The 25,774-nt window shown below is 48.6% G+C and overlaps 1 protein-coding gene across 4 annotated transcripts; it reads left to right on the forward strand.

Annotated features, from left to right (window-relative positions):
* Nucleotides 1-810: 810 nt before the first annotated feature.
* Nucleotides 811-24,636, forward strand: LOC137528531 (lysozyme C-1-like). 4 transcript variants are annotated; one of them, XM_068249856.1, is made up of 5 exons: nt 811-917; nt 15,687-15,885; nt 16,563-16,721; nt 20,309-20,387; nt 24,480-24,636. In XM_068249856.1, the coding sequence occupies exons 2-5, from the start codon at nt 15,750-15,752 to the stop codon at nt 24,544-24,546; spliced, it is 441 nt and encodes a 146-aa protein (XP_068105957.1). In that variant the 5' UTR covers nt 811-917; nt 15,687-15,749; the 3' UTR covers nt 24,547-24,636. The 4 variants fall into 4 exon arrangements, with proteins under 4 accessions (XP_068105957.1, XP_068105955.1, XP_068105958.1 ...); XM_068249854.1 differs by having other exon boundaries at nt 816-917; nt 15,701-15,885; XM_068249857.1 differs by lacking the exon at nt 811-917 and adding an exon at nt 7,116-7,413 and having other exon boundaries at nt 15,701-15,885.
* Nucleotides 24,637-25,774: the final 1,138 nt, after the last annotated feature.

A 25,774-nucleotide genomic window follows, 5' to 3' on the forward strand; every position in this document is an offset into this window, starting at 1 on the left:
CGCTATTTATGAAAAAAAAAGAAAAAACATTTGGGCATGACATACACAGACGTCATTTCGCACAGCTTTCGGAACTCTGTGAACCTTGAATTCCGATGTTCAACTAGAAATTGCCACATTCCGATGCTAAAAACAAAAACTCGGAATACCGTGAAATCTGTTCGCTCGGGCCCTTCTTGTTTCGTTTCCTTTGCATCCATCTTTGTAAAGGTGCCCATTAACAGTGCAATTTTTTCATTAACGGTATCATTTTATCATCAGATGAGCTCTTTCGATGCAATTTTAACAATCGTAACTAATCGGAAGGCAATAATCGATTGTTCCCATTACCGAAACGATTCAAAACACTTTTACGTGCCGATTCGATCATAAAATCCAACTTTCGGATCAATCATTTTTCCTTTTCCGATCCACCAAATCCTCGTATCACATCGTTTACCCCACACATGGTGCAGTTGTCTATACAATTTGATCATAAAAAGTGCTTTGAAAGATCGAATCTGAAGGAACAATTGTACCGTTTATGGGCACCATTAGTAAAATTTCAGCTGTTTAATTCTCAAATATTATAGGCATGCATTCTTCTCCAGCAAGAAAGAGGTTAAGCTGGGCTACAATTAAAAAACCTCCATAAGATGCGTCCCCAACACTCACCTGATGTTTGCTTGTCTTGTCACCTTGACCAGTAATAGAATCACTCAAGGCTGCTCTAGGTAGACAGATGCCAGGATCTCATGCTACTGGGAGGGTGGGGCAGGGAGGTGGGGAAGGGGCGGGGCTTCTGCAGCTGCACCGAGATGACAGTTATGTGTTTTTTACTCTGCATTGTTATGATGGGACCTCGTCAGAAGAAATAACAAACAAGCAACAGCAAAACATCACTGTGTTTAAACGACACCTCTAAAGCCAGGCATGCAGTAAGCAGCATATGTTCAGTGCTGGACACATTCTACCTTCTACTGGTGAAAAATAATCTTTGAAACATCACAACATTCTTTACCACCTTGCACCACTCAGTTAATCAGATTTCAGCAGAAATGTTATCATTAAAATGAACCCAAGTAGTAGCTCAATTTTAAAAGAAAATACTTACCTAAGAAGAGAGAGGCGCCTGGAACCTTAAGAGGCTTCTTCCTGCCGCCGGGACCCTCCTTAACATTGGGGCCATGCTCCTCTTCTGGCTCATACTTACCTGGCCACGCCTCCACAGTAGTATGGAGCCGCATGTGCATGAGCAGTTCCAGCTCACTGCGCAACCCTGGCCATACTTGCACAGGTGAGTAAGGCCACGTTTGTGCCTGAAGAAGAGGAGCGTGGCCACAGTTTTCCTACCAACAATCCTCCATTAGAAATCTTTGGTTGGATCTGTACTTATCGATGGGGGACCGGAAGACGGAAAGTCTCTATAGGATCCACAGGCTTCCTGCTTCTTAGGTTTGCCTCACATACATGTTAAAGGACACCTGAACTGAAAGTGATATGGTGGCTGTCATATTTATTTCTTTTTAAACAATACCAGTTGCCTGGCAGCCCTGCTAAAGTATTTGGCTGCAGTCATGCATCCAGGGGCGGACCTTGTATGATGCAGCCTGAACCACAAGGTTCAGACGGCATCTTCCAGGCAAGGACAGGAAGTGCCACCATGTCACATGCCTCCCCAGCCACCGCTCGTTCACCTGCTCTGCCTCGGGCAGCTCCTTCCTCCGGAATTCGGATCCCCCTCACGGCACTGCCTAGCGCCAATGCATACTTTAGACCTCAAATCACGGTGAAGAGACAGGAGAGAGGTGCGCCTAGTAACGGCCCATATACAGGAAGTAAGCAGTGATGTCACTTCCTGTATATGAGCCACTACTAAGGGCACCGCTCTCCTGTCTCTTCACTGCAGGTCACTGCTGATCTGAGGTCTAAACTAAAGTATGCTGTGGCTAGGATAAGTAAACGGGCACCCCAAGTTTGGCTATTAAGTAGCTGTATAGTAGCTATACCTGACTTCCTATACTGGGGGCACCTACACCTGGCTACTTATACTGGGGGCACCTATACCTAACTGGGAGCACTTATACTGGGGGCCCCCTATACTTGGCTACCTATATTGGGGGCACCTATACCTGACTTCCTATACTGGAGGCACCTACACCTGGCTACGTATACTGGGGGCACCTATACCTGTGTATGTATACTGGGGCACTTATACTTTGAGCCCCTATACCTGACTACCTATACTGGGGGCACCTATACCTTGCTTCCTATACAATATTCACTTATAAAATATTTAGTTAGTTTTTGCCCATTGTAAAATCTTTTCTCACACCTGCAACATCTCTAGTACTGTCAGGTGATCTCTGTGGAATCTTTGGTTACTGAAGGTTCTAAAGCCAATAGAAAATATACCTGGTCTCCATCAATGCTTGGGGGGAGCGTGGGAGGCTGCATACCTAACCAGCCTAGGCAAAGAGGGTGGAGCTACATACGATATACAGCAATATCGCTATAGGAAGTGTTTTCAATGCACTGATACCAGGAAAATTACCATAAAAGTGGGCTTCTTTAATAATTTACTGAAATCTACTGTATGTTGTTACAGTTCCTCTTTGATTCTTTCTACCTCTGACTCCCCGACTTAATACTATTCATAGCCGTAAACTTACAACCTGCCCTGTATGTAACTTTTACCTCCGCCCTGACTTTTGCCTAACCCAGAGGCTCTCTTCACACCAGCACATTCCATACTTACGTGGTACGATGAGATGCCCCGGTAGTCCTCAATATGCTTGCTGGGTGACGCTGGAGCATCAGCGTGCTGGTGTTCAGCATGCGCAGTGATGTGCGGTGACAGGAAGTGATGTAAGTCTATGATGGTGCACATATTTTAAACTGTTCGCCGCACGTATTCTCATTGCACATGCGTGGAAGTGTATTCTGAAGGTACACTTCTGCGCAATTTTAACGTCGGCCACAGGAAGTGAGCGCTAGAGAGCCTCTCTTCCTGCTTGGCCTGTAGCTAGAATGGAGATTACCGCGCATTGCCGCAGTAATCTCCATAGGTTTTTTTGGCGTTGCAGTGCGATCGGTTGCCACAGGTTGGCAGTGTGAGACCGGCCTAAAGGTGGCCACACACCATACAATTTTTTAAATATCATAATAATCAATTTTTCTGACTGATTGTAACATTTCCAAAATATGACCAATGTACCACACACCTATGTTAAATTTTTTCCCCAATTATGATAAAAATGATTGGAAACTCTGAGAAAATTGCTAGGGTGTGTATATTAATAAATTGACAATTCAACACACACCATGCAATCTTTAGTAGAGATTGAAAAGAAATATCTGGCATTCCGGATTAATATAAATCGAAAAAAATGCAAAATCTGATCTGATTTTTCAGCCGAAAATGAAAAAAAAAAGCTTTCGATTTTTTTCGAGAGATACAATCGTTTTTTATTGAATTGTTGAAAAATCTGATCATTTTATTGTATCGTGTGTTGCCACCTTTAAGGCTAAGTTTGCACTACATGCTTGTGTTTTACATGTGAGAATTCACTTGCAAATTTTCTCACAGAAAGAAAGAAAAATAGGAAAATGTGTTGAAATTATTCGAATGTGCATAACATTTTGACAACTTTGATTTTCTTTGCTTTTTCTGTAAAACGTATGCACATTTTCTCATTTCACATGCGGAACCACTGAGAATCATTATGCGCAATTGGGACAAATGCAAAGTGCAAAGTGCCAAATGCAAAGTGCAAAGTGCTACGTGCAAACACGTGCAAAGTGCAAAGTGCCACGTGCAAACACGTGCAAAATGCGACTTTGCACGTGTATGCACTTTGCACGTGTCACTTTGCACGTGGCACTTTGCACTTGCATGTGTTTGCACGTGGCACTTTGCACATGTTTGCACGTGGCACTTTGCACGTGTATGCACTTTGCACGTGTTTGCACGTGGCAGGTAGCAGCTGGCCTGGTGTGTGCACAGCACACACACAGACACATAGCAGCTGTAGCACAAACTCTAAACAGAGCCGGATTAAGGCTAAATGGGGCCCTAAGCAAAGTAACTGATTTGGGCCCCCATCATGTCGTAATAGAATCAGAAGATGCAGCAGCACAGCAACATGCCGCACACACCGGGGCAGCCGAGCTACTGGTTGCTATGGGCAACAGCCCGCTTTTCTCTGTGGGTGCACAATGCAGGGAATAGCAGCGGCAAAATGCAGAGTGAGAGATGAAAGGCTGGGACATTTGCACTCAGGGACTGAGGCACCCCTGTGAAGAGGGCGCCAGATATCACAACAGCAGCACTTTCCCCCTGCATCTCCAGCCTGGCAATAGCAGAATGCTCTGGACACCGCCAAACCAGAAGCCGTTCCCCAGACAGAATTACATAACCACCCCCACCACCGAACAACCAATTTCCTCCCAAACTAGACAGCCACCATGCAGCCTCCATCCCAGTGAATACAATAGTTCAGCAGAGAAGGGAGCCACAGCGGGGGAGAATGACAGCACCAGATGACTCACATTCACCTATTGCGATCCAAGCAATAGGGGTCCCGTCATCCGGAGCCCATCTGTCTCCTCTAGAGTGCTGCCGATCTGTTACTACTACTATTACTACTTCCTACTTCCTGTCTGATCTGAGAATCAGGAGGTTCAGAGCGAGCGGCTGCACTGTAGAAAAGACAGATGGGTTTCAGATGACGGGATCTCTATCGCTTGGATCATGGATAGGTGAGTGAGCGTTTGCCATCTGCTGCTGTCATTCTTGCTGCAGCTGTGGTTCTCTGTGGGAAGGGAGAGAACTCAGGCAAGAGCGCACAGTAGCAGGAGGGGGACCTAGGAGGAGAGCCTGGCTCTGAAGACAATCAGCAGCGCACGGCATCATTTGACAAGACAACACAAATAACATTTATATTGCGCTTTTCTCCTGGCGGACTCAAAGCACCAGAGCAGTGCCTGTGGGTATGCCTTTAAGCATACCCACAACTAATTAATTACATCCTCACACCTACCAGCATGATGTTTGTAATTATATCCCCCTGGGTTCCTTATATTTCATTGCATTGTGCTGAATCGAGCTGCCGACTTTGGAGAAAAGTCGTCCCGTGTAAAACAATGTAACTATGGAAAGGTGCATATCATTTTGAAGCTTTCTTTCTCCTCTTTCCAATGATAGATAAATTGCCACGCTTCGCCTTTTAGTTTTCGATATTTTCGCGATCGAAATTGCCACGATTTCGATCGCGAAAATAGCAAAAACTAAATGGCATAGGGCGGCACTTTATATATCATTGAAAAGAGGAGAAAGAGAGCTTTAAAATGATATTCATCTTTACATAGTTACTGCACTGCTCAGAGTCCCTTTAACCATTATACCATCCAGCCACCGCTGACAGGATGGCAAGGTCTGCTTTATGTGCTGATGGGGCCCCTTTGACTCTGAATGGGGGCCCCAAGCGACTGCTTTTGTTGCCTGGTCAGTAATCCGGCCCTGACTCTGAGGGTGCGTTTCCACTTGTGCGGTGGGAAATCGCCGTGGATTCTCCGCGGACGAATTCGCATGCAGGAGCGAAATCGCATGCAGTTGTATGCGAATTTTACCGCGAATTCGCATACGATTTCGCATGGATGACGCTGTGTGCAAATTTAACCATGTCAGTGCCTGTGTGCTTTTTCATTGATTCCATGCGAAATCATATGCGAATTCGCATGAAAATTCGCATGAAAAGACACCATGCGAATTCCCTATTAAATACATTGTATGCGAATTGCATGCGTGTGTTCGGTGTCCGAATTCGGATGGCTCTGCTGAGCAGATTTTTCCTGCACAAGAAAACGCTCCGTTTTCCTGACAAGTGGACACAGGCTCATTCACATTTATTGGTTATGCGAATTTGCATGCGGGGAACGCATGCGAATTCGCATTAGTGGAAACGCACCCTAAATGTCACACTACGACATCAATCAAACTAATGAATGATTTAACTATAGTGTAGTGATAGTGAAGGGGTTAATCACTGAAAAGCTTATCCCTGTGTGTACAGCCCTTGGCCCTGCAGCACTGCAGCACTGCAGCACACACTCTAAAGGCTCATACACGCATCAGACTATAGTCTTTGGAAAATGAAAGATCACAGACCAATCCTACCACCCTTCATGTAGTATGAAAGCCAAACCTTCACAGTCTTTTCTATGGAGCTGAACTCCCCATCAGAAAAAAATCTTTGCAAGATGCTGCACACACAGATGCTGTACAGACACAAAAGATCAGTATCTGCAAAAGATCTGTTCCTGCCAAAGATCCGTTCCTGCAAATTGCATTCATAGTCTATGAGATCTGCAGATCATCATACACACCTTGTTTAACTGACATTCATCTGCAGATCAGACAATCATCTGCAGATCTGAAAATCCATCCTGGTGGATCTGATCTGCAGATGAATGTCTGTTAAACAAGGTGTGTATGAGGATCTGCAGATGATTGCCAGAGATGCAGATGAATGTCTGTTAAACAAGGTGTGTATGATGATCTGCAGATATAATCGACTATTAATGCATTTTGCAGGAACGGATCTTTTGCAGGAAAAGATCTTTTGCAGATACTGATCTGTTGAATGTGTGCAGCATGTTTGTGTGCAGCATCTTGCAAAGATTTCTGTCTGATGGGGAGTTCAGCTCCATAGAATAGACTGTGTAGGTATGGCTCTCATACTACATGAAGGGGGTAAAATTGGTCTTGATCTTTCATTTTCCAAAGACTATAGTCTGATGTGTGTATGAGCCTTAACTGACACACTATAAGACATCAATCAAGCTAATTAACAATTTAAGAATACTGTAGTGATAGTGAAGGGGTTAATCACTGAACAGCTTAGGTTTATAACTGTGTACAGCCCTTTGTAGGGCACCAGTACTGGAGCATGTATCTCAGTGAGCATTCAGCAAGCTAGGACAATCTGTCTCATCATGGCAGCCTTTCTTATTATACAGGGGGGCTGGCCAGTGTTCCTTTCTGGGATTGGGTGCCAGGGCTTAGGCTGGGAGGCCTCTGATTGGCTCAATGAGATCAGGTGGTGCCGGCCAGGGTTCCCCTCAGTGATTGGTTGCTAGGGCTTCTTCTGGGAGCCCTCTGATTGGCCCCAGGACGTCATCACCTTAGTTACAGTATTTCGGATCCGGATACCCGCAGATATCCGCGGATATCCGGGTTATGCGCCCAACTATCTGCAGATAGCTATCCGGATTTGGGCCCAGCTATCCGGAATCCGGATCCAGTCGGATAGGCCTAAAACGTTTGGATATCCGGAATCCTGATGAGCACCACTGGCCACACGTTGAAGTGAAAGAAGAAATGGAAGGAAGGCAGGAAGGCTCTTGACGTCCCAGTCTCCTTAACCAGGGAATGTAAGTGCTACCTGTGACCACCTGCTGCCTTGGCTTCTGGTCACTTCTCACTGTTATTTCTGCTTATTCTCCGTTTTCGCTGTCGCCCTTGCTATGTGTTGCTCCTTGCCTCTGTCGTCGCTTCTTGTCACTTCTTTCCTTTTTCACCCCTTCCTTCTGTCATCACTGCTCATCACTTCTTCCACTGTCATCGCAGCACGTCACATCTTTCAGTACCTGCCTACTACTAAAATCTGCCCATTGCTACCTGCCGGCAAGGCCGGATTTGTACGCTTTACCGCCCAAGGCCGCTGTCATCAGCTGCCCCCCTTCAGTATAGGTATCGATAGAACCCCTCCCTTCCTCCCTCCAGTATAGGTAGCCAGATGACCCCTCCGACCTTCCCTCCAGTATAGGTAGCCAGATGACCCCTCCCCTTTCCCTCCAGTATAGGTAGCCAGATGACCCCTCTCCCCTTTCCCTCCAGTATAAGTAGCCAGATGACCCCTCCCCCTTCCCTCCAGTATAGGTAGCCAGATGACCCCTCTCCCTTTTCCCTCCAGTATAAGTAGCCAGATGACCCCTCCCCCTTCCCTCCAGTATAGGTAGCCAGATGACCCCTCTCCCCTTTTCCTCCAGTATAGGTAGTCAGATGACCCGTCCCCCTTCCCTCCAGTATACGTAGCCAGATGACCTCTCTCCCCTTTCCCTCCAGTATAAGTAGCCAGATGACCCCTCCCCCTTCCCTCCAGTATAGGTAGCCAGATGACCAGTGGTGCTCACCGCCAGGTCGTGATCACGCTTACGCGTGGATTCACGACCATTTTGACGCATTCCGCCTCGGACACGCTAAGCCGTGAATAGATTTTCAACCACGAAAATCTGCTTCAGCTACGCGTGAATGCGGACAGAAATCCGCATTCACGCTCGTGAAACCCGGCGCTGAAGTCGTGGTTTGCGGAAATGCGTCAAACTATGCGGAAGTGACACATTGCAGGCCAATCAGAGTGCCCCAGCCAGGCCCTAGCAACCAATCACAGGAGGGGAGCTATGCCCTCCCCTCCTGAATATAAAGCGGCGGCCATGATGGAAAAGCTCTGTCCTTGCTAGACTGTGGTGCTGAGAGGATTATCTCCAGGCCATTGTTGTTTGAGCAAGTGCATTTATTGTGTTAAAAACAAAGCGTTTTTTTTGCTAACACTGCTCTTATACTGTACACAGTTAGCTAGTCAGTGAGTGATTGCTGTAGTTAGTTGTAGTCAGTGTAGTGTAGTGGGAGTGTGGGAGTCTAGTGATTATTTAACTGTGTGTAGTGCTGTGCAGGCAGGTTCAGTGCTGCAGTGTAGTGGGAGTGGGGATTATCTGTGTGTAGAGTGCAGGCAGGCAGGTTAGTGCAGCTGCAGTGTTCACTTGTATATTCCAGTGACAGTTTATACACTTGTACTATTTGCAGGCAGCCAGTCACACCGCCGGCGCCGCCACTCTCTGCCAGCGCTGTTCATTCATTCTGTCAGTGACCTTGTGCCGTGCCCAGTGCCCACTGCTCGCTCGCTCGCTGGCATATGAGTATCTCATTACACAGTGTGATCCTTGTGTGCCCACTGCATCCTTCAGTGACCTAGTTGTATATCCAGTGCCCACTGCTGTGCCCACTGCATCCTTCAGTGACCTTGTACTGTGGCCACTGCATCCTTCAGTGACCTAGTTGTATATCCAGTGGCCACTGCTGTGCCCACTGCATCTTTCAGTGACCTTGTACTGTGCCCACTGCATCCTTCAGTGACCTTGTACTGTGCCCACTGCATCCTTCAGTGACCTAGTTGTATATCCAGTGCCCACTGCTGTGCCCAGTGCATCCTTCAGTGACCTTGTACTGTGGCCACTGCATCCTTCAGTGACCTAGTTGTATATCCAGTGCCCACTGCTGTGCCCACTGCATCCTTCAGTGACCTTGTACTGTGCCCACTGCATCCTTCAGTGACCTTGTACTGTGCCCACTGCATCCTTCAGTGACCTAGTTGTATATCCAGTGCCCACTGCTGTTCCCACTGCATCCTTCAGTGACCTTGTACTGTGGCCACTGCATCCTTCAGTGACCTAGTTGTATATCCAGTGCCCACTGCTGTGCCCACTGCATCCTTCAGTGACCTTGTACTGTGGCCACTGCATCCTTCAGTGACCTAGTTGTATATCCAGTGGCCACTGCTGTGCCCCCTGCATCCTTCAGTGACCTTGTACTGTGCCCACTGCATCCTTCAGTGACCTTGTACTGTGCCCACTGCATCCTTCAGTGACCTAGTTGTATATCCAGTGCCCACTGCTGTGCCCACTGCATCCTTCAGTGACCTTGTACTGTGGCCACTGCATCCTTCAGTGACCTAGTTGTATATCCAGTGCCCACTGCTGTGCCCACTGCATCCTTCAGTGACCTTGTACTGTGCCCACTGCATCCTTCAGTGACCTTGTACTGTGCCCACTGCATCCAGGGATTCATTACTAGCAACATGTCTGGCAGGGTTTCGCGGGGTGAGAGGAAAGGGAGTTCAATTGCCTCAGCCACTTCTGGGACTGCTCCACGTCCAGGGAGAGGACGCCCAGCTGTACGTGGTCGTGATGCAGCAGAAAGGGGGGCAGCAAAGCCTGGGCCGAGTCAGCGGACGCCATTGTCCAAATATTTTAAAGTTTCTGGTCCCCGTGTGGTGGTTGAGCAAATGGAACCTGACGTACTCATGGACATCATGACTTCCTCCCAGACCTCTACTGTGAGCACCACTCCAAGCAGCAGCAGCAGCCAACGTCCCACGCTTGTTGTGACATCCACCCCAGCACCCACTGGTCAGCAGCCCTCCCAGGATGACAGCGTTCTGTCCCTCAGTCCGGCTTCTGGGAACCTGCTGATGCAAGAAGCTCAGGACTTACTGGGGACTGATGTGGCAGAGATTGAGATCGGGCCACAATCACAAGCGTTGTTGAGTTCTGGTGATGAAGAAGAGGGGTCTGTGTCTGGGGATGTAGGGACAGAAAAAGAGGCGGGGGAGTCAGAGGAAGAGCTGGATTATGATGATGCTGCTGATGATGACGACGTTGTGGACCTTAACTATGTGCAGCCTGCTGAATCCGTGGAAGAATGGTCAGAGGCAGAGCAGGATGACGAGTCACCTCGGCCTAGACAAGGATATCGCCATATGTCAGGCAGGGGCAGGGGCATCGGCAGCAGTGGGCGTGGAGGAAGTAGACAGGACATTGAGGCTGGCAGCCAGTGTTCGTCTCTCTCCTCTGTCTCCCCTGCTTCCCAGCGTCGTCAGACCCTGCTGAGCGACACCTTTCAGGGTCTGACCAAGCCTCTGCCTCCAAGCCACAGGCGGATCCGCAAACTAAATAGAAGGCCCACCAGCGCAGCAGCATCATCCCTCCCTCAGGGTCGTGAATCCCCCACAGCAGCAGCAGTAGTAGCACGCAAGCGCTCTTCCACCTCGGCTACTCAGGACACAGACATTGAGGCTGGCAGCCAGTGTTCGTCTCTCTCCTCTGTCTCCCCTGCATCCCAGCGTCGTCAGACTCTGCTGAGCGACACCTTTCAGGGTCTGACCAAGCCTCTGCCTCCAAGCCACAGGCGGATCCGCAAACTAAATGGCTTGCTGGCCCGGGCCATGGCATCACAGCTGCTTCCCTACTCCCTGGTGCAGGAGGGGAGCGCCATGCGGACGCTGCTCCAATTTGGCATCCCCGAGTGGCAAGTCCCCAGTCACCACTATTTCAGCAGGAGCGCGTTCCCAGCACTCCACAAGTTTGCGGTGGAAAACGTGGCCCGTTCCCTGGACTACTCTGTGGGCAAGCGGGTCCACGTGACCATGGACTCGTGGAGTAGCAGATTTGGGACAGGTCGCTACCTGTCCTTTACGGCCCACTGGGTGACACTGATGGAAGGGAGGGAGGACAAGAGCGCATCAGCCCAGCTAGTGGTGCCACCATGCGGGATCAGGGGGGATGCAGAAGGGTCCTGTCACGACACTCCCTCAGCACCCGGAAAGCAAGCCCGCCTCGGCAGCAGCAGCGCCAAGCCTCGGCACTGCCAAGCCCTTTTAAAATTGGTGACCCTGGGGAAGGAGAGGCTTACGGCCACCAACGTCCTGAGCGGAGGTGGCTGACCCCCAGAGGCCTGGAAATGGGGTATGTGGCAGCCGATAACGGGGCCAACCTGGTGGCAGCAGTGCAGCAGGGAAACCTCCAGCACATCCCCTGCTTGGCCCACGTGCTCAATCTTGTGGTGCAGCGCTTCTTGCGCACCTACCAGGGGATGAGCGAGCTGTTGCAGGATGCCCGGGCGGTGGTACGCTTTTTCCGCCTGTCAGCCACTGCCTCTGCACTCTTGTCCACCTTACAGCAGCAGTATGGAAGGCCACAACACCGGATGATCATCGACATGCCAGTTCGCTGGAATTCGACTCTGGCCATGTTGGAGCGGCTGTGTCAGCACAGGCTGGCTCTTAGGGCCTACATGCTAGACCCAAGTGTCCCCAGCAACCAGCAAGTCCCCATGATTACTGCCACTCAGTGGACACTGATGCAGCAAGTATGCCTGGTGCTGAGTCCTTTCCTGGAGGCAACCAAGATGGTCAGTGAGGAGCGGGCCTCTGTGTGCCAGTGGGTGCCCTTGGTTTGTCTACTGGAGCAGGCAATGGACAATTTAATTGAGCGTGGGGATGAAGCCCTGAGGCAGTTGGAAGAACAGGAGCAGATGGCAGCACAGTCCAGCTCAGAGGAGGGCTCACAGCAGGTAGTGGAAGAGGAGGAGCAGAGTGCAGCAGGCGTTGTACGTGGATGGCGGTTTGAGGAGGACAACGACATGGCACAGGAAGAGGACAGGCATGCGTTATGGGACAATGGCGAGGACGAGGAAGATCTTGCTGGCAGGGCCCACTTGTTTCCCATGGCTGTGCACATGTTGCGCTGCCTTCGCAGGGACCCCCGGGTGATCCAGATGCGTTCAAGGGAGGACATCTGGATTACCTTGATGCTTGATCCCCGTCTGAAGGGGAAGCTGGGAGACTTAATGACGCCATCCACCACTGAGCAACGCACAAGGGAGTTGAAGGAGGCCCTTGTGCGCAGACTACTGGAAGCATTCCCCCAGCCTTCCACCCCCACTGTAACTGCTCTGCCAAGCCAGCAAGAGGTGCCTGCCATTGCCACTAGCAGCACAACAACAACCACCAGCAGCAGCAGCAGCAACTGGCGCCCCGGAGACCTGAAGAGCCTAAGCAAGAGCCTGTATGCAGTGCAGCAGCCCAGAACAGAGGTGCCCGCCACAGCATCCACCACCAACCAGCACAAGCAACGACTGACCACCATGGTGTCTGACTATATGGGGTCATCCAGCGGGCTCAATGACACCGACAGCCCCGTGGACCCCTTGAAGTACTGGGTCAAGAGACTGGACATCTGGAGCGAGCTTTCCCAGTACGCCCTGGAACTCCTATCCTGCCCTCCTTCCAGTGTCCTCTCAGAGAGATGCTTTAGTGCGGCCAGTGGCGTGGTCACAGAGAAGCGCTCTCGGCTCTCCCACGCCTCTGTGGACAAACTCACCTTCCTGAAAATCAACCAGGCTTGGGTGGAAGGTGAGTTCCTGGCCCCTATTGTCGGACACAGGGGGACATGAAGTGGCTGCTGCATGTGCTGTTGTTAACTATGCCTGCCTTTATAAAGACATTTACTACCTGCCTAGTGCCTACCTTGGTTAATTTTTTGGTGTTATGGTACTACTACCAGTAAGTTGCCATGGTCCTCCTTCTGAGCTGCTGAACTGACCGCCCGCTTTGTCCTCCTGACTCAGTCGCTACTACACTCTGCGTTCACACTGCCCGGGTCACCAGGTGCATTTAATTTTTTGGCCAGCACTATGACGCTGTGCTACTACTACTGTGCTGCTGCTGCTGAACTGACCGCCCGCTTTGTCCTCCTGACTCAGTCGCTACTACACTCTGCGTTCACACTGCCCGGGTCGCCGGGTGCATTTAATTTTTTGGCCAGCACTATGACGCTGTGCTACTACTACTGTGCTGCTGCTGCTGAACTGACCGCCCGCTTTGTCCTCCTGACTCAGTCGCTACTACACTCTGCGTTCACACTGCCCGGGTCGCCGGGTGCATTTAATTTTTTGGCCAGCACTATGACGCTGTGCTGCTACTACTACCACCAGTATGTTGCCGTGGTCCTTCTGTGCTGCTGAACTGACCGCCCGCATAGTCCTTCTCCTGACTCAGTCGCTACCACCACTGCACTCTGCGTTCACACTGCCCGTGTCCACTGACAACTCTGCTGCGATGTCATTGCTAATTGCTGCAAAAAAAAAACAAAAAAAAATTTACAAAAACCTCTCTGGAGCCTTTTTGCCGTCAGCCACTCATCCTCCTCCAGCGGTACCTTCGCCGCCAAGTGCCATTGGAACTCGCCTTTACCTCTTTGACTGCTTAACGCGTATATCCCTTTTTAAAACCACTTATTACCAATTAATAGCCCCATTTAAAGTGTTGATTTCACTTTAAAATCCATTTTCTCTAGAAAAAAAATTTTTTTTGGTATTTTTTATGTTGAAGTTATGTTGCCCCTTATCACCTCGATAATCCATGCTATTTGGGGGACTGTAGCATGTATGGGGGCTTTGTTATTAACGTTAAAAGAAAATCCGCCTCCGGGCGTGAATCCCCTGGTGTTGCCTAAAACTAACCGCCGCCCAGGGTTAACCACTCCCCTGGTGCCTAACCACGCTGTTGGTGGTGCCTGACCCTAACAACCCCCCGGTGGTGCCTAACCCCCACTTGGTGGTGCCTAACCCTAACCCCCTTGTTGTTGCCTAAAACTAACCACCGCCCAGGGTTAACCTCTCCCCTAGTGGCGCCTAACCCTAACCACGCTGTTGGTGGTGCCTAACCCTAACAAACCTCCGGTGGTGCCTAACCCTAACCCCCTCCCGGTGGTGCCTAACCCTAACCACTCCCTCTGCAGAAACACCCTTTTACACAAAGGAACGATAATATCTTTGATAACGTAAATCTCTCTGTATATAGAAACAAAATATTATGATAAAAACTATAATGTTGCAAGCTTCTAAAACGATAACATACTTCAAAAACTGTTATGTTCTAATGTTGTTAGCAATATTTATTGCGACACCCTTTTTTCTGCTTCTTTCACTGTATTAACGATAACTGCATTAGAGTCTATGGCGGCGCTCTTTTCATCCACCCTCAGGGGGCGCCCTTTTTTCCTGCTACCTCTGTTACTTATACATCAGGACTGACACTTCTCTGCACATTGCCATCTCTATGGTAAAATGTCATCACTTGGCCTCCTGCTCTGTTGCCCTTAAAGGGAACCTAAACTGAGAAGGATATGGATTTTTCCTTTTAAAATAATACCAGTTGCCTGACTCTCCTGCTGATCCCATTTCTTTAATACTTTTAGCCACTGCCCCTCATCAAGCATGCAGATCAGGTGCTCTGACTGAAGTCAGACTGGATTAGCTGCATGCTTGTTTCTGGTGGCCTGACAAGCAACTGGTATTGTTTAAAGCCAATGGGTACCGCTTAAAAAATAAAAAAGTCAGATACTCACCTAAGGAGAGGGAAGCCTTCCCTCTCCTCTCCCGGTGCCCTCGGTGCTGCGCTGGCTCCCCCGTTCGCTTCCGCCGCCGCAGGGACTTCGGAGGTCTTCGGGAGCACTCAGGCTTCCGAAGACGGGCCGCTCCATACTACATACGCGCGAGTGCATCATAGAGGGCGCTCGGCCATGCGTACTATGGAGCGGCCCCGTCCTCGGGAGCCCGAGTGCTCCCGAAGGCCTCTGAAACATCCCTTCGGCTGCGGAAGTGGCAGTATTTGACCGAACTGGTCGAATACTGCCACGGGGGATCCTGCGCGGGACCGGGCACCGGGAGAGGAGGGGGAAGGCTCATTAGGACCGAGCCTTCCCTCTCCTTAGGTGAGTATCTGACTTTTTTATTTTTTAAGAGGTAAACATTCACTTTAAAAGGGAACATCCATTACCTTCTCAGTTAAGGTTCTTTTTAACCCTTGTGTCTGCATTGTTTCTTTGTGCCTTCCCGAGTGCTACGTAACACCACCACGGCTGTTAGCAGATATATACTGTATACATATATATTTTTTCTCTGGACTTGGGCCAGGTGCTCCTCTCTATGTAATCCCCACAGATGTTTGCTTGTGTAATACAAGTTAATGGTTTATTAAGTATTACTTCCATACCTGTGTACACAAGTCCTTACCTATATATTTTAGCTCCTTCCCTACAGAATTGCTCCTGTTCAAGCCATAAGAAAGATTCCAGTAACCATCCTCAGAATGAAGGCTGCCGCCTGCTTCCTCTTCCTGGTCCTCTTCGCTGCCAGCGAGGCCAAGGTCTTCACAAAATGTGAACTGGCCCAGGTTCTGAAGGCCAATGGCTTGGATGGATACTACGGCTACAGCCTGGCTAACTGTACGTACATATTTTTTTAAACAAGAAAACATTAAAAACAACCAAGGGTGAAATGGGGGAGTGGTTGAGTGCCGAGTGGTGGGCGGGCCATGCAACACAGGTCATGGTGGCCACAGAGCTCCAAAACACTTTGCTGATAAGGTGTGTGTGGTGGTGGTGGTGGTTGGGGGGGGGGGGGGGCAATGTAAAGCTTGCCCCGGGGCCCACAGCCTCTTAACTATGCCACTGTCCACCATGCATGGAAAATACAGCATTTTATAGTTTACAAGTGCAGAAGAAAAGCAACTAAAGACCAAAACCATCATTACAAATTTCGAAGGCCAGATATAGGATATAAAAAAGAGAATTCTTTAGGAGCCAGAAGAGGTCCAACTAGAGAAAATTATAGCACATAGCATGGGGGATACTGGGCCTGATTAACTAATCTTACGTTAACCTTGGCGGGCATTGCGCAAATCGTGAACCACACATTATGCAAATAGCGTCAGCATGCTGTATACACTATGCATAGTTTACCCCCAGGCAATGCACATAATGTATGCATTGTATCTATTGCGTGCCTATGCTATTTGTGTAATGTGAGCAATTCACCATGCATAAGGCCCGCTAAACTTCATCTGCACTATTGCATTATTAATAAGCTGCAAACCTTATTCTGATCCTGTTGATAATTTCAGGGATGTGCATGGCTTATTACGAGAGCCGTTACACCACCAATGCCCTGTACGACAACGGATGGAGCCGCGACTATGGAGTCTTCCAGATCAACAGCTACTGGTGGTGTAACGACGGCAAGACCTCCGGCGCTGTTTCTGCCTGCAGTGTCACCTGTAGCAGTAAGTGTCTTCTGGGCAAAGCATGGTACAATGTGTAGAGCACATGAAAATGAGCATGATGGGAATGTACAACATTTTATTAAAGGGGGACTCTGAGCACAGAGTTTATACTCATCCTGTGCGGAGGAAATGTTATACTTACCTCCCCAGGAAAGCTCCCTCTGGTCTCTAGGCCTCATCTTCTATTTTTCACATTTGCTTCTCATCCTACACTGCTGTTTAGGAATCCTCATTCAGATTCGGTGGAATTGAAATATCTGCCTTTCCGATCGGAAGTCAGCCTTTCTGATCGGAAATTGGAAAACGGAATTCCATTGAAATCTGATAAACCGCAAGTCGGTAATTGTAGCCCAATCACAGAACTCAGAAGCACTGCACCAATCAAAGAATGCCGTCATTTTAGACCAATCACAAGAATTTTTGAATTTTCCTATATTTTTTTTTGTCATCTTTTGCATTCTCTGATGCAAAAAATAAAATAAAATGATAAATGATAAATAAAGTACTGTATTTTTTGGACTATAGGAATCACTTTTTCTCCACCAAATGTGTGTGTGAGGGGGGGGGGGGGGGGAAGTCACTGAGTCTTATAGTCCAAATGCAGGGAGTTCCTGCCAATACTAACCTCCAACCCTTCACAATGTCAGTTACTGTGCCGATGCAGAGGAGCACACAGGGAGACAAATGGAGGACACAGGGGGACACAAAGGGGCATAGAGGAGTACACAAGGACAGACGCGGACACATGGGGGACACAGGAGAACACAAAGGGGACAGAGGAGACACAAGAAGTACAAGGGGACATAATCCACGAGATGCCCCTGCACCATGGATGCACCAGGTTTAGTATACATTTATTCCCCTCAGGGGCGTGACAATAGACAAGGGATACAGCTGCAGAGGGGGGGGGGGGGGGGGCAAGAAGCCGCAGGGGGCCCCGTGGAGGAAGAAGTTTCTTTTCCCTGTCCTGAGAGACTGACAACTAAGGGTACAAAGAGAAAAAGCTTTATTCTCTCTGCACAATTGTTCTAATGGCTGCATCTGCTCAGCCACTGATAAGGAATCATACAAGGTTTTGCAGACACAGATTTGTAGTCAGTCCCTATTCAGTGTTCAGCAGAGTCTTGTGTACAGCGCTGCTCTACCCCCAACCTTTTTACCTCTCCCCAAATACTCTGTTTTGTAATGATGCTGGAGAAGTCTGCAGAGCCAGTTCTGCTCCATCAGAGCTGGACAGAGGCCTAGTGCACACCGGAGCGTTTCCGCTGCGGTTTGCGATCCGCTTGCGGGTGCGGATCCGCTAGGGTAATGTATTTCAATGGGCTGGTGCACACCAGAGCGGGAGGCGTTTTGCAGAAACGCATACTCCCGGGCTGCTGCAGATTTTGGATTGCGGAGGCGTTTCTGCCTCAATGTTAAGTATAGGAAAAACGCAAACCGCTCTGAAAAACGGCACTTCAGAGCGGTTTGCCAGGCGTTTTTTGTTACAGTAGCTGTTCAGTAACAGCTTTACTGTAACAATACATGAAATCTACTACACCAAAACCGCTACACAAAACCGCAAAACGCTAGCTGAAACGCTGCAGAAAAAGAAGAAAAAGCGTTTCAAAATCTGCTAGCATTTTGCGGATCTGCTAGCGGGTTTTGGTGTGCACCAGGCCAGAGTGAGTGTAATAAGCTGGGGCTGGGAGCACCCTCGTCTGTCAGCTTTCTGTATCCGTTTCCTGCACACCATGTGGTTGATTCACAAAGCTGTGCTAACTGATAGCTTGGGCGCGCTATGCTTCGCGCACAGTTTACCGCGCATAAAACTTTACGCACTCTATAACAAACGTTTGCGCACGTTCACACAGCACAACGCGTACTTTTGCGCGCATTGTGCCACGTGAAGGCGCGCAAACGTTTGTTATAGCGCGCGTAAAGTTTATGCACGGTAAACCGCGTGCGAAGCATAGCACGGTCGAGCTATCAGTTAGCACAGCTAATCAACCCCTATGTGTGTCTGTATGTGTAAAAACATGTGCGTTTTATCTCAGAAGTCAATGTAATTGCTTCTGTCTGATTTTCTCTGCATGGGGAAAACACATTCAAGTGTGCACTAGCCAATTGAATAACATTGGTTCTTAGTTTACCTGTGCAGAAAGCAGGGGAGGGGCATCCAAAGTTTCCCAGGGGGGCCCAGTGATTTCTAGTTACGCCCCTGATTCCCCTGGTTTTGGTCCTCTAAACTTAGGTGCGTCTTATAGTCCGAAAAATGCGGCACACCTCGGAAATTGGAGATTGGAAAAACGGAAATCGGACAAAAACAAAAAAACCTAAATTTGCATTGGCAGAAATCTGAATTTCCATGGAATTGGAATTGGAGATTTATGACCATCCCTAACTACCTCCTCCAAAATTGTTGCCGCCTCTCACCCCTTCCGGTAATTGGCACTATGGTTAAATTGTACTTTCTAATCATCTAAAAACAGGCCCAGTTCAAAACCTGCTAGGCAGCTACTAAGGAATCTCTACTAGGTAGCTACGCACACTCCCATATCAAGATACTTCTGTAAACTGGTTCATGCTCTCTTCTCTGAGAATAACAACACTGATCTAAAGCAGTAACAGGGGCAGCTCCAGGAATTTTGTAGTGAGGGTGCTATGCAGGTGCTGGATCCACTGTTGAGGTAGCATAGATACATGTGGTGGGCGTGACCATCAGTGCTGCTCGGATACCCCTTTTCAAAATCCGAATTGAATTCGGATCTGGATACCCAGATATCCGGATCCGAAGCGGATATCCGAATCCGAATTTTTTGGTATCCGAATAGAATCATATATACGAACTCAATATCCTGGATATCTGGTCGGATTCAGATATCCTGATAGAAAACCGGAAGTGGCCTGCAAATGGCTTAAATTGCTTCCAAAGCTCTCTCTCTCTCTCTCTCTCTCTCTCTCTCTCTCTCTCTCTCTCTCTCCGAAAGGGATTTCTGCCATTGAAGGCCTCTGCTCGGATATCCTAACTAACTATCCGCCCGGGTTTCGGATTTTGACATGGAAATCCGAGTTAGATCGGATATTCGGATTTACAAAGATATCCGAATTCAGATTCAAAGTTCGGATAGTGGAAAAAGTTTGGACTATCTGGGTAGTTCGGATACCCGAATATTGGATGAGCAGCACTGGTAACCATACACTAGAAAGTGGGCTTGGTCGTTATTTGTCATGGGCAAGCAAAAATAAACATGAAATAAGTAGCTGTGTTATTTAAAGACAATGGGCCTTCCCAGCAAAACTTTGGCTGAAGCCCCTCTCTACTAATAAAAAGTAATGCCCTAGGTACCATACAAATGGCATGGATTAGAGTCATTCAATTAAAATTCATGGGGGTGCTTTGCTAGGGCTTTGGAGTAACTTTCAGGTGCTCCAGCCCTGGCAAGCTTTCATCCCCCCCCCCCCCCCAAAAAAAAATAAATCCCCTGAGCAGTCACAATACTGAAAGCAAGCTTATGTTGAAATGTCTGCTTATATTCTTACTTTTCCTATAGTTTATTATGAAATGATCCTTCAATATGTCATATAATCCTGTGATATTCTCCAAGGTTTGATGGATGATGACATCACTAATGACATCAATTGTGCCAAAAGAGTTGTTCGTGACCCCAATGGCATGGGTGCATGGTAAGTAATTCCTAAGTCACTAATTCATTAGGTCCTTGTTATAACATTGCTAAAATTATGCTGTTTAGATAGTGGTTCTCAATAGGCAGTTTGTGTATATGATATACATACCTCCCAACTTTGGAGGATGAGAAACAGGGAGACTTAAGCCACGCCCCCTGTGCGGCCTTAAGCAACACCCTCATTTTGCAGGAGAGTGCCAGTGGGTAGGAGAGGGTGACAATGGGCGGGAGGAGGGTGCCAGTGGGTGGGGAAGAGGGTGCTAGTGGGGAGGAGGAGGGTGCCAGTGGGTAGGAGCAGGGTGCCAGTAGGTGGGGAGGAGGGTGCTAGTGGGAAAGAGGAGGGTGCCAGTGGGTAGGAGCAGGGTGCCAGTGGGTGGGGAGGAGGGTGCTAGTGGGAAAGAGGAGGGTGCCAGTGGGTAGGAGCAGGGTGCCAGTGGATGGAGAGGAGAGTGCCAGTGGGTGGGGAGGAGGGTGCCACTCTGGGTGGTAGGAGAGTGCCACTTTCTCTGGGTGGGAGAGATGGTGCCACTCTGGGTGGGTAGGAGTGGGTGGGTAGGAGGGTGCCACTCTAGGTGGTGATGAGAGTGCCACTCTGGGGGAGAGGAAGGAGTAGGGTGCCACTCTGGGTGGGTAGGATTGGGTGGGAAGGAGTCTGGGTGGGTAGGAGAGTGCCACTCTGGGGTGGAGGAGTGGGTGGGTAGGAGCAGTGGCGCATCAGGGCCCTTAGGCCAGAGGGGCCCCCGAAGGGCCCTCCCTCAACCACAGTATTAGCTCTTCATTTGTCCTGTGCTGGTAATAATCACTTGTATAGATGGGTTGAATAGTAATAATCATTAACAAGCTGTTCCCCACCCCCTTCTTGCACCTCTGACACTGTGGTTGTCCTTGGCAGGTTTTGGTGCGCCGTATCAATTGCTATGTTTTGAGTGCTTGGGGAGGGCCCGATGAAATCTTGCACCAGGGCCCTTAGCTCCGCCACTGGGTAGGAGGGTGCCACTCTGGGTGGGGAGAAGGGTGCCACTCTGGGGTGAGAGAAGGAAGGAGTGTGCCACTCTGGGTGGGTAGGAGGGTGCCACACTGGGGGGGAGGAGGGTGCCACTCTGGGTGGGTAGGAGGCTACCATTCTGGGGGGAGAGGAGAGTGCCACTCTGTGGGGGGCAGGAGTGGGAGGATAGGAGGGTGCCAATCTAGGTGGGTAGGAGGGTGACGCTTTAGGGTAGAGACGGGTGCCAACCTGGATTGGTAGGATTGGGTGGGTGCCACTTTGGGTGGGGAGAAGGGTGCCACTCTGGGGGGGAGAGGAGGAAGGAGAGTGTCACTCTGTGGGGTGGACTGGAGTGTGCCAGTGGGGAGAGGAGTGAAGAAAAGATCGAGACATCACTCCAGCCTCCCTCTCCATCATGGACCCCATCTTGAGTTATCTTGCAGAGAACGCGCAGCGGGCGATTAGTTTACCTGAGTTTGTGCGCTCCGGCCAGCTTTTCTCTATTTCCTGTTTCTCGTCATGGGACTCAGGTAAACTAAATTCCTGCTGCGCATTCTCTGCAAGATGACTCACGAGGGAGCCCATGTTGGAGAGGGAGGGAGAAGTGATGTGCCCCCCCCCCCACACTTCGGCGGCTGGTGCCTCGATCTTATCTTCTCTCCTCTGCCCAGCCACCACACCGAGACGCAAAGGGGGGTTAGCAGGATAGCAGGACCCCTCCCCCAACCCGGCCGGGACAGTTCCGCAGGATCCGGGACACTTGGGGGGCCTGGATATATAAGTGCCAGGTATTGGGAGTATAGAATTCTGAAATCCTCAACCAAACTTTCTCCACTACCACACCCTCCACTAACATCAGCTCTCAAGTCCAGGGAGAAAATTTGCTCCCACAACTGTTAAAATGAGAGCTGATTCGCATGGGCTTCTACCGTGCTTCTGCTCAGCGTCTCATTTGAACATCATTTTTAATGTCTTTCAATGCCTAGCATTTGAGAGTGTTTCACTTTCTGGGCTTCTGGTGGCTTTTGCAGGAATGCTATGGTTCCTGGCTTCCTTCTTCCTGTTTATGCCCCTCCTCCAAAGGACTTTACCAATTTTTGGAGGCCTTTTGAAGATTTCAGTGGCATTTGCTGGCATTCAAACGCAATGTCAGCAACTGACTTTGAGACGCTGCATGCAGCATCCAAGATGAGGCGACAGGATCGACCGCAAAGCTTTCACGAAAGCCAACAAATGCTAACAAAAAATCTCCAATACCCTGTAGATAAATGGGGAATGCTCGATGACTTTCAGACGTCACTACTCACTACTTTGGCTCTGGCAGGCTCGGCTGAGATGAAGCTGTTACTAGACAGCTGATATGTAAAGCTGAATACTCACCTAACGATGGATCAGGATCAGGGAACCTCACAGTGAAGCCTCCCGACAAACGAGGTTCCCTGATCCATCTTCACCCCAACGGGAACACGCATCGTCATGGGATGGCACACGTCGGGCACAAACAAGAGTTCAAATGACTGCGGCACTTGGCGCGGGAGTAGTCAGGGATCTTAAAGATCAGATCTACCGTGATGGTCATTATCATTGCATGTTGCAAAGCGTCATTCACCTAATTGTGTGCGTGTATCCATGTCACGAGATTGTGGAAATGATCGCTCGTCACTTTAAAAAAATCGCCGGTCATTGGAAGAATTGCGAAGTGGGTTCAAGCCTTAAAGACACTCAAAGATGAGTCTTAAAGAGACTCTGAAGCCTCACAAAATCTCCCTTTTTACTTACAAATCCTCTTGTGCGATATGGTACTAGCTGAAACGTCGCTATCCCGCGGCTAAACGAGTCCACTTTGTCCCCCAAATCCCCGGGGCAATAATCCACGACTTTCTTGGTCGTGGATTTTGCTGCCCGGGAGGCAGGGCTTTCGCTGTAACCCTACCTCAAGCGCGCCAATCTCCTCTCCGCCCCTCTCAGTGAAGGAAGACTGAGAGGGGCGGGGAGAGGCAGCGATCGGAGCAGATTGAAGCGCTTAGAGGCATGGTTACAGCCGAAAGCCCTGCCTCCCGGCAAGCAAAATCCACGACCAAAAAAGTCGTGGATTATTGCCCCAGGGATTTGGGGGACAAAGAGGACTCGTTTAGCCGCGGGATAGCGGCGTTTCAGCTAGTACCATATTGCACAAGAGGATTTGTAAGTAAAAAGGGAGATTTTGTGAGGCTTCAGAGTCTCTTTAAGGCAGTTTTTTTATTTACCCCATAAGCATGGATGTGTCCTTCGCCGTCCTCCTGCGATCTCCCATTCAGCCGCGGTAAGCCACAGTAACAGGCTCAGTGACGTCAGTCTGGGTCTATTGCGTATGCGTAGTAGGTCCACTTACGCACAGAGGACCCTGACCGCAGCTGAACGGGAGACAGCGAGGGATGCATCTGTGCTTATGGGGCTGGAGGAAGCCCCGGTTAAGTAAAATAACTGCCTTAAGACTCATCTCTGAGTCTCTTTAAGGGTGTTGGTCAGGAGACTTGTTACTTGGAACATATTTCTTTTAAATGCTTTTAGAAGCACAAACTTTTTATCCTAAGAAAAAAACCTAATCAATTTTGCAAAATAAGAAAGCTATTTAATGTCAAACAAACACATTATGGAAACATAAAAAACGTTCTAGTAATCAAAAAAGTTCAGTATCTTGGGCTTGAAGTGACATGAAATGCAAATATATTGTAATCAACATTGTGTTTCTTAAAAAGTGGTAAATAATAGTTTACTCACTGTTGCTAAACTTGCTACTATGACCTGGTCAAGGACTCCAGACTTTTATGTTTTAATGATACATTGTATCACTTATTCCTCTCTAGATTGTAAGCTTGCAAGGGTAGAGACCTCCTCCTAGTGTTTCTCATACTGCTGTAATTTTAACATATGCACATGTACCAACTACACATCAACTATGTATGTATCTGTATTTATTCTATTCAATGTCATGACTGTACAGCGTCTTGTATTTCTTATGTATATTTGTTCCCCATTATTTGTTTGCACTATGTACAGCGCTACGGAAGATGTTGGCGCTATATAAATAAAAATAATAATAATAATAACTTATTCATTTTTTAGGGTGGCTTGGAACAATTACTGTAAGAACAAAGATGTGAGCAGCTATGTCAGTGGCTGTGTTCTTTAAAGGGAAGACGTGGACCCCATTGCAGTTCCTGTATCAACTCTTGAATGTTTGTTGATAGAGACCAAAATAAATTCTGAGGAAAATTGTTAATGTGTTGTCTCTTTTTTATTGGGGCAGATGGTGATGTTGTCATGTTATAGCATCCCCCTCTGAGTGGTGATGCTATAAGAAAGCCTCTGGGTTCTGTTTGTGATATTTACATTTGGTTCCTATCTTTGCTGAACAAGCTAGCCTTATTTTTATTACCTGAGTTAGGCAAAGAATATCTATTTTGATCAACCAAATGCGGTCGCTACCTCTGCACCCCCTATTGCTACGCCCCTGTTGCTTTAATTGCTCTTATTAGAAGTCTTTCTCTCCAAAACTCGACTTGTGTCTATTGTTCTTCTTTCAGGCTTAAAGGGAAGGTTCAGGGACTATGAAAAAAAAAATCCTTATCCACTTACCTGGGGCTTCCTCCAGCCCGTGGCAGGCAGGAGGTGCCTTCGGCATGGACCGCACAATGGAGCGCAGAAGAGGCCCGACCTGGCCGCCGGCCTGGTCAGGTCGGTTCGGCCACCGGAGACCACTGGGAGCCTGCGGAGCAGCGCCGAGGGCACCTCCGGCCTGCCACGGGCTGGAGGAAGCCCCAGGTAAGTGGATAAGGATTTTTATTTTTTTTTCATAGTCCCTGAACCATCCCTTTAAAGGGGCACTATGGCGACAAATTTTAAAATTTAAAATATGTGCAAACACATACAAATAAGAAGTAAGTTTTTTCCAGAGTAAAATGAGCCATAAATTACTTTCTTCCTATGTTGTTGTCACTTACAGTAGGTAGTAGAAATCTGACAGAAGCGACAGGTTTTGAACTAGTCCATATCTTCATAGGGGATTCTCAGGGATTTATTAATTTTCAAAAGCACTTAGTGAATGGCAGTTTCTCCATCCAACTACCAAAAAAACTGTGTAGCGAGCAGGGAAGCTGGCCAGCATCATTGTTTAAATCCTTTTAGGGAAAATCTTAATAAAGAATAAAAGCCTTGCTGAGAAGCCCCTATGAAGAGATGGACTAGTCCAAAACCTGTCGCTTCTGTCAGATTTCTATTACCTACTGTAAGTGGCAGCAACATAGGAGAGAAGTCATTTATGGCTAATTTTACTCTGGAAAAAGTGTACTTCTTATTTGTATATGTTTGCACATATTTTAAATTTTACAATTTTTCACCATAGTGCCCCTCGAACTGCA

Source organism: Hyperolius riggenbachi, chromosome 8 (genome assembly GCF_040937935.1).
Source record: "Hyperolius riggenbachi isolate aHypRig1 chromosome 8, aHypRig1.pri, whole genome shotgun sequence".
NCBI lineage: Eukaryota > Metazoa > Chordata > Amphibia > Anura > Hyperoliidae > Hyperolius > Hyperolius riggenbachi.

Bases quoted from the DNA above. Each gene is read 5' to 3' on its own strand.
- LOC137528531 (XM_068249854.1), top strand. The intron at 16,722-20,308 runs GTAAGTGTCTTC...ATATTCTCCAAG, and splicing joins CTGCAGTGTCACCTGTAGCA to GTTTGATGGATGATGACATC. The intron at 20,388-24,479 runs GTAAGTAATTCC...TTCATTTTTTAG, and splicing joins CCCAATGGCATGGGTGCATG to GGTGGCTTGGAACAATTACT.